At 54.6% G+C, this 8,374-nt stretch overlaps 1 protein-coding gene across 3 annotated transcripts in view; it reads left to right on the forward strand.

Moving 5' to 3' along the window:
• The window catches only part of ATL1 (atlastin GTPase 1), a 31,286-nt gene extending 23,100 nt beyond the window's left edge, over positions 1 to 8,186 (forward strand). The window contains exons 10-14 of one of the 3 annotated variants that reach the window (XM_063333806.1): positions 574 to 630; positions 1,419 to 1,490; positions 2,526 to 2,957; positions 5,328 to 5,342; positions 7,406 to 8,186. In XM_063333806.1, coding sequence (XP_063189876.1) covers positions 574 to 630; positions 1,419 to 1,490; positions 2,526 to 2,957; positions 5,328 to 5,342; positions 7,406 to 7,516 — 687 coding nt within the window. In that variant the 3' untranslated portion in view covers positions 7,517 to 8,186. Of the gene's footprint in view, positions 1 to 573; positions 631 to 1,418; positions 1,491 to 2,525; positions 2,958 to 5,327; positions 5,613 to 7,405 lie in introns of those variants that run through there. The other 2 variants (XM_063333805.1, XM_063333807.1) reach the window with 2 other exon arrangements.
• Positions 8,187 to 8,374: the final 188 nt, after the last annotated feature.

The following is an 8,374-nucleotide window of genomic DNA, read 5'->3' on the forward strand; positions in this document are numbered from 1 at the left end:
CTAGCTAATAGTCCTGGCTCCCATTGCTGCAGAGAGCAAACACCTTGCAGTCGCATGTTTGGCCGTGCAGTAAGCACAAGAAGAGGGCAGGGTTGTTTCTCCCCATTCCCTGGAGAAATGAGGACCGGGGGAGGTGGGCTGAGGGCCGTATTCCCATTGCCTTTGGAAAAAAGCTTATTTTTGTTGTCATGACTACTGGGACATTTTAATGCAAGACATCAGTGAGTAAGTCTCACCGCCTACTCTCCAGGGCTACCTGACTCTGGCTTCTTCTCCTTCAGTGAAGGACGGAGGTAGGTGCAAATTTGATGGTAGAGATACTCAGCCTAAGTGATGGAATGAGAGCCTTGAGTGACCGACCCAGGCCACCCAAGGAGTCGACCTCGCGCCATGCTACGTAGCATTTTCTGACAGAGCATCCCCTGCTGAAGCCATCTTGTGCCAGGAATATCCTCCTCTTCTGTGTTTTTAACATCCTGTTAAAGCTGTGCCTGGAACTGGGTGGGGGTGTTTGCGTGTTGCTCGTGAATGCCGTATTCAATGTGTTTTCATTTTCTGTGCGCTGTTTTGCAGGCATACATAAAGATCTACCAAGGGGAAGAATTACCACACCCAAAGTCAATGCTGCAGGTACGTGAGTGTGAGCTGGTGGGCATCCAGGCGCTGCAATTGCCGTTGATTTGCAGTTAACTGTCAGAGGTGGCCAGCTAGTGCAGCACATTGGGTCTTCTGTGAACTTAGTTCAAACGCCTTAGTGTAACAACCCAAGAAATGGCCCTTTTGGAAGTATTTGGCAGTCAGGAGGCTGATACGGCTTAGCAATCGCAGCAGCACAGCTCAGGCACCTCGGCCGGAGTGTGGTGTCTCGCTGTCTGTGCACACAGCAGCCAGCTGAGCCGAATTTATTCCCCTGTAGGTGAACAGCATCGTTTTTGGCTGCGGTGGGGCCGCACACGGAGGTGACGCGGCTCCACACACGGGCAGCGGCTGCCGGGCTGCAGCTCTGCTCTCCGAGCCAGACGGCTTTGCGGGAGGTTGCAGCTGTAGCTGTTTACATACGGCTGAGCCTTTTATCTGTTCTCTTGCTGTTTCCCACAGCCAAAGCCAAAGTTTTCGTTGCTCTGGCTTGGAGGGTAGGAATCCTCTCTTCATGCAGCCTTTTGCCTGAGGGGACTGGACATGGAAATACGGGGTGATCTTTTTTGGCACCGGTCAGAGGCTGGGGAGAGTACACTTGGCTAAAACAAGGGAGCTGTTTAATTCTGTACATGTGCACCAGGGCACCGTGCACGTCCTGGCCGCGTACACGTGTGGCCCATGGGTACCCAGGCAGCCAGTGGCTGCTGCTCTCTGCAATTACACTTCTTAACCCTGTCTTTCTGCAGCTGAACTTTGTACCCCTTTTGTCCTTCGTGCAGGCCACAGCAGAAGCCAACAATTTAGCAGCGGTTGCCACTGCCAAAGATACCTACAGCAGGAGAATGGAAGAGGTAGGTGGTGCTGAGCACGTCGTTTCACAGCGCTCATGTCTCCTGGCTCTCCTGTCCTCATGGGGAAGCCTCCCTGCCTGGGTTCTTGGGAGAAAACGTCCTGCATGGACTTGTCCAGGAGCGGTTACATGTCCAGTCCCAGTGTTCATTGGTCCCAAAAAGGGTCTCTCCTATGTTTATGGTGGAAAAGGGGCTTTCTCACAGGGTGGAGCAATGCCTGGTCAGGGTGTCATGACAGGACAAGGGAGGGTGGTTGACAAAGGGTCGCTGTTTCATCCGATGGCAGCTTTTTGCAGACCACGTGGCCTCTGCTGAATTTGCATCCTCTTCCCAGTGTTCCCCAGCACGGGTAGATGGAACCCAAAAATGTGATGTATTGGGGTGGCAACGCTGCTTGACCGTGCAACCCGTGCTATGGCTGGTGCTAATTAGGAGATAAAGTCATTATAACTGGCTTTTCACCTGTGCCCTGCCCTGTCAGCCCATCTCTTTGCTCTGGTGACCCCCAGATGTTGTGATGTTTTAAGTCAAGCTCAGATCCCAGCCTGTCTCCAGCCGCTTCCAGGCCCCCTCTCTGTTCACCAGTATGCGAGATTACTGCCTATTGGCAGGAGAGGGGTGTGGACCGCCCGTGGACTGCTCTGGGCCTTTAAAACTAATGTGTCCGTACTCTGAAGCAGAAGGAAAATGCTGCGGAGTTTCCAGCACTGGAAGATGCTGGGGTTCAGGGTCCTGCCGGTCAGCGTGGCTCAGCCATCGGTGTTGCCCGAGATTCTGGCTAAGGGTATGAGTGAATGGAGTAGGGGAGCTGTGGGACGCAGCTTCACAGTGCAGACACCTGCCGCCCCGTTTTCACCTGCACCTTGCAGAGCTGTCCCAGATGGACAGAATCAATATGGAGGTCTTCCTGCAGGATCTAGCGGTCCGTGCCAAACGGGAGCCTGTGGAGCCCTAATTCCAGTGGTTTGCATGGCAGAGCACAAGAGCTGTGGGTGCTGAGGTTTCTGGAGTGATTGGACTGTGTTTTCCACGCAGGTCTGTGGTGGGGACAAGCCCTTCCTTGCACCTAGTGACCTCCAGACCAAACACATGGAGCTGAAGGAGGAGGCCGTGAAGCTGTTTCGCGGGGTGAAGAAGATGGGTGGGGAGGAGTTCAGCCGTCGCTACCTCCAGCAGCTGGAGAACGAGATAGATGAGCTCTACATCCAGTACATCAAGCACAACGACAGCAAGAACATCTTCCACGCCGCCCGCACCCCCGCCACGCTCTTTGTGGTCATCTTCATCACTTACGTGATAGCTGGAGTGACCGGTTTCATTGGCTTGGACATCATAGCCAGTCTGTGCAACATGATCATGGGCTTGACACTTATCACACTGTGTACCTGGGCATATATCAGATACTCTGGGGAGTACAGAGAACTGGGCGCAGTAATAGACCAAGTGGCCGCAGCGTTATGGGACCAGGTAGGATAAAGAGCTTTTGATTTAAAACAAAAAAAAAAACCACACACCCCTCCCCCTACAAGTTCTGAAGTGTTTGCGTTTCCTGGGACTTTTCCTCCCCTTTGAAATGGCTTTTGCATTTGTATTTAGGGTTGTTAGATGCTCCCTCCTGGCCTGCCTGGGCAGATCCAGCTGCTTGAGCTGGTCGTGGTGTGATCAGAGAGGGGAGACCTGTGCCCTTTCTTCTTCAGGCAGCAGGATGATGAGTTTTAGGCCATTCCTTAGACCTTCTAGATGGGGAAAGCAGGGAGAGAGGAAATCTTCTCAGATCAGTTTGTGGAGCTGATTGTAAGAGGGAGGTGTCGTAGGGACCGGAGATGGGCCTGGGTGGGACTGCGCTGTGGTTGTAGCGCGGGTAGGCAGGAGGAGATGGGTTGGAGAGTAGGAGTGACCAGCAAGGCTGGAGCTGCGTATCAGCCCACCCTGTCCCCTGCTCTGAATCCTGCCCAGTGTGAAAGACAAGCCGTGTAGATCCGGGCTGGGGATGAGAAAACTCACAGCAAGCTATTTTGTTTTGCCTTTTTTTTTTTTAATTCTTGCCTCCCCCATCACCAAATGCCGATCTGTGGAGCCTTAGACCTTGCGGGAACGGGGCAGCTTTGCCTGGGGTCCTACAGGAGCCGGGGCGTGTGGGTTTTGTGTGCACGCCTGTGTATGTCAAACAGAAAGAGCCGTATCGCTGTCCTGGTTCAGGGCAGGGATTTTGGCTCTCCCCGGGTCTGCTGGAGACTGAGGCCAGGTCTCAGCTCTGCCTGTTTTGGCGCTGGGCCCCGCTTTCCCTTTGCAGCCGCGCTGCGCTGGCTCAGTTGGTCTCACCCCCTCTATTTTGATTGATTCATTTTTTTTTTTCCAAACAACATGGGAAGGTCTTGGTTGGACCCTGATGTCCAGAAACACCTCTAAAATCTTAAAAATGGTCAGAGTGAGTAAGCGTGTGTCCCCCCGCACCCCCTGTATTGCTCTGCCGGTGTTCTGAACAGTGCCGTTGCAGCGGCCGGCCCTGGCAGGGTTATCTCACAGCCCACGGCCGCGGTATTTTTAACGCTCGGTCCTTCCTGTTTCCCTTTCTGCAGCAGCATTTTCCTCTCCCCATTGCCGAGCTGCTGGGGAAAGCCCAGACCCTGCAGGTTCCTGCTGATCCCCTTCACCCCGGCCAGGGGAGCAGCCCACCCGAACGCAGCTGCCGCCGTGGGCCCGTGTGCCAAAATAACCTTTAAAGGGCTGCGATGACATCCTGTCCTTCCCGTGGCACAGCCGCGCTGGGCTCGTTGTTCGTTCAGCCCTCAGAAGCCACCAAGCCGCAGTCGTGGGTTTTATTTCTGTAGTGCCTCAAAGGGGAAAGGGCCGTTCTCAACAGCCTTACCTGCTCCTCCCCTGATTTTTATGCACCAGCGACGTTTTTGGCGAAGAGTGACCACGTTTGCCTGGTTCCCGTCGCTGTGCAGAGAGCTGCAGCTGGGGCTAAACACGCAGCTTTGGGCTGGGGGGGAAGGTCAAAAAATAACGAAGCGTTTATTGTTCAGTTCCTTCACCCCAGAGCTGGGTAGAGGTGTTGCTCAGCCGCGCTGCCTTTAAAATAAGGCGGCTTGAGAGCAAGAGCGGCCCCTTGCCTGCGTCCCGGGTGGGTTCATCCTGCCGGCCCTGTCCTCAGCATCCACAGAAAGCCCTGCTGCGCTGCCGACAGTGCCCATGCCGCAGCCTTTTTCTCGGGGATTCTCCCCGGGGGCGGTGGGGGGGATGCTGGTGTGTTTAAGCCCAGCGTTTGCCCATCCCTGGGCAGGACCCAGCCCGGGGGGGTGTTAAGCGAGGACAGGAGGTGGCCAGCAGGAAGCCAGAGATGCTGCCCACTTGCAACCTGCCCAACTGGTTAGAAAAATAAAGAGGTTAAAGTGCCCGCAGCTGCTCGCCGGCCCCCGCGGGCTGTGCGGCACGGCTTTCCAACTGCAGGGAAAGGTCTCCCGAGACGGAGCTGTGCGGCCGGGCAGTGCTGGCCCCCCTGCAGCCACCGGGGCTCGGGCAGCGGGACTCTGCTCGCCACAATGCACAGGGCTGGGTGGCCCAGTGCCCCGGGTGGGTTCAAAGCCCCCGTGGCTCTGTCCTGTGCGAGCGTTCGGTGTCCCGTTATGGTGGGACCGACTGCAGGAGGGGTGGACGGAGCCCTGAGGGGTCCCGCAAGGGCTGGGCGAGGACACAGCCATGTTGGCCCCAGTAAGTGGCTCTGGCCGGAGGCGTGAGCACTGCGCGCTCCCGCGGGCGTGCATGATACACAGAGATGCTTCTTTTTTCCTTTTCCTTTTTCTTTCTCCTCTTTTTCTCAATGCCTCTCCCCAGGGAAGCACGAATGAGGTAAGCGGCTCTCGTTCCCCCCATCTCCTTGGCATGCCATTCCCCTCAGCCCCCCAAGGCCGTGGGCTCCTGGGGGAAAGTGTCTCAGCCCCAGCTGCACGTTTTGGCCACATCGCTGCCTTTGGGCTTGTGGAGGCCGGGGGTGGGGCTACGAGGGCTCTAGGGAGTGTCTGGCATCCTGGCCCTGTACCAGAGGATGAGCTCTGGTTGTTCCCTGTGATCCAGATGCCCGGGGAAGGGGGTTAAATGTGGGCACTGGGCTCCAGGCGGTGCTGGGAGCCAAGCTGGGGCGGGGCGGGGGGTGGGGGGTGGGGGGGGTGCGTGTGTGTGTGTGTTTGTTATGATGGGGATCTTCATCTGTCTCCCATCAGTTCTGGTCGGGGATTTTCCCGTTGTGCTGAGAGGTCAAACCCAGCCACCAGCTTGTTTTGCAGCACCAACGCTGCAGGCGCTGGCGCAGGCAGAGCAGGCAGAGGCCTCTCTATGCTGCTGCGCGTTGTGTTTTGGGCAAAAACACCCCGTACCAGATTGAGTAAGCCGATGGCAGAGCCCGGGAGACATATTTCATCTCCCCAGGCTCTGGCCGGGGCAGCAGGCCGAGTACGGCCCTCGTACGCCGGGCTGGCCTCCGCTCGCCCAGGGGCACAATGCCGGGCTGCTGGCCAGGCCTGCGCCCAGGGCAACGGGAACCTCATTTAGGTAAAGCCTCCTCAGCAGCTAATTAAACCGGTGGGAGCATCCCAGTCTGTATTCCTGCACACATACGTTAATCCTGCGTTGCAGCCGGGTGCCGCCCCAGTCTGGCAGAGGTGCGGGACAAAAGACAGCTCCGTCTTTTAGTGTGTCACCAAAGCCCGACAGCTCCATCAGCCACTGAGTTTTGTGGGCAGTTCCTCTGAAAAGAAAGTTGGAGCAGCTCGCACAGGTCCAAAAGGCCATTTAAAAAAAAAAAAAAAAAAAAAAAAGGTAGTTAAAAATCAACCTCTTCCTTCCCCCGTGGCCGGTTTGGTACTTGCTGTGCCACAAATGCTGAGCAGCTACATGGGCAGCGGCTTCGGGGTCCAGGGGCTTTGCTCTGCCTTGTGCAGCAGCGAGAGGCAGAACTCGGGCTCGTCAAGTAAAAATCAGCTCTTTGAGACTGGTTTGGCACGTGGGGGGAAAAAAAAAAAAAAAAAAAAGCCTAAACTAGCACAATATGCTGCAAGGTCGCTTATGTAGGATTTGAAGGTATATTTTCAAGAAAGAAACCCAGAGAAGCTGCGTGAAGTCTCCTCCGTTGGTCCACTGCATTCCCAAACAATCCCGAAACACTCGCAGGCAAAGCCCCACCTGCGGTTTCCTGCCTCTTCCCACCCTGTCCCCAGCTGATCCTGGCTCACCGCCACTCTGCAGGTCCCCATGGGTGTTTGGGTGGTTTTTATATCCCAGTGACAATTTCATTTGAAATGGAAATGTCAGAGCCGGTCACGGCAGGTCCTCTGCAGCCAGACCCGGATCTTGGCATCTCCTGTGCCATTGGCACTCAGTTTTATACCTGCCGAGGGTGGGGGATGGGGAGGGTTTGCCTTGTTAGACGAGCAAAGGCCGGGCTTTTCTGTCAGACAGGGGAATGTGCACCTGGGTACAAATGGGAAATGGTAAAATTCGAAGAAAACGAAAAAAAATCAATCGGCATTCATACGGAGAAAAAATCATCCAGCCAAGGCAGGTACCTGTCACACAGCAAAGCCGCCGGTGTGGAAAACACGGCGGTGTAAAACAAAATGCTGGCGATGGAGAAATTTAAACTCTGTGTCTGAAACCTGTAAGAAAAACCCAACCCCCCGTAAGTCCCTTATTTGTCCTCCAGGTGGTCCTTGACTGAATACAACTCCAGGGGGCTCCTCCTCAGCTGAGTCGTTTGAAAAATTAGCAAACTATTGATCATTCTTTTCCCCGTTGGACACTTCAAGAGTCGGTGCCCAAAAACAAGCGGCGGCTGGTTTGAAGCACAGCCCGTGGGTGGCACCCGAGCGGGGCCGGGGCCGTCACCGTCCTCTCTCTCTCTCTCTCTTTTTCCCCAGGCTTTGTACAAACTGTACAGCGCGGCGGCGACCCACAGACACTTGTACCATCACGCCTTCCCCGCACAGAGCGCGGAGCCCGCCCCGGGCGCCGAGAGGAAGAAGGTGTAAAGCGGGCACGTTCCCGGCGCCGCAGGAGCCCCCCCCCCCCGGGTTCCTCGCTCCAGTCCTTGCACCCATCGCAAGCTCCTGCTGCCGCCCGGGGAGGGCGAGTCGCCCCCGAGGCCCTTCGGTGTGCAACGGGAAGACGTGGGCACGGTTTTCCTTGTGTTCATATGTACATATTGGTACCGCTGCAACTACAAAGTGCTTTTAATTTGTAATAGCCAGCGTACTTCCCAGCTCGGTTACGAAGCCTTATGTTTCCCTTCTCAATTAGTCACGAATTCACTGAAGAAATCATAATTTACATACGATACTGCAACTAAAAATCTTCCAGACCTTAGCGTTATTCAAAAGCCAACTTCTTTTCAGATACTTGAACGAGTACAATGTAACCAAGTTTTTTCTTCAATTAACTGTTTAATTACATAATTAAAAAAATGTATTAACTTGCTTTATCAGAAACTGTAAGGGCACTTCAGCTGTGGTATGTGAATGATCTCGTAGGGAAAGCGTCCTTCTCTGTCCGTGCCTGATGCACCAGGTGTCACTGTACATGTGTTGGAGAAAGCGTCACTGTATTTCTGTACATATATTCATTATAGTGCATAGAACGCGTGGTCAACGGTTTATTCTTTTATCGTCAGAACTATTAAAGTTTGCTTTCGGTTCCTAAGAAGCTGGTTATACAGGAAGCAATTATTGACTAACGAGGCGAGAGCTTCCCCGCTTGGGTCCTTTACCTTCTTCCTTACCTTCAAAGGGTTCCCTTTGCCCACCCGGACAGTGCTTTGCTTTTAGCTTGATACTCCAAAACCACCAGTTTCCACCACCCCGATCAGATCTTTTTACTGATTATAAGAATAT

This window comes from Chroicocephalus ridibundus, chromosome 4 (genome assembly GCF_963924245.1).
Source record: "Chroicocephalus ridibundus chromosome 4, bChrRid1.1, whole genome shotgun sequence".
Lineage (NCBI taxonomy): Eukaryota > Metazoa > Chordata > Aves > Charadriiformes > Laridae > Chroicocephalus > Chroicocephalus ridibundus.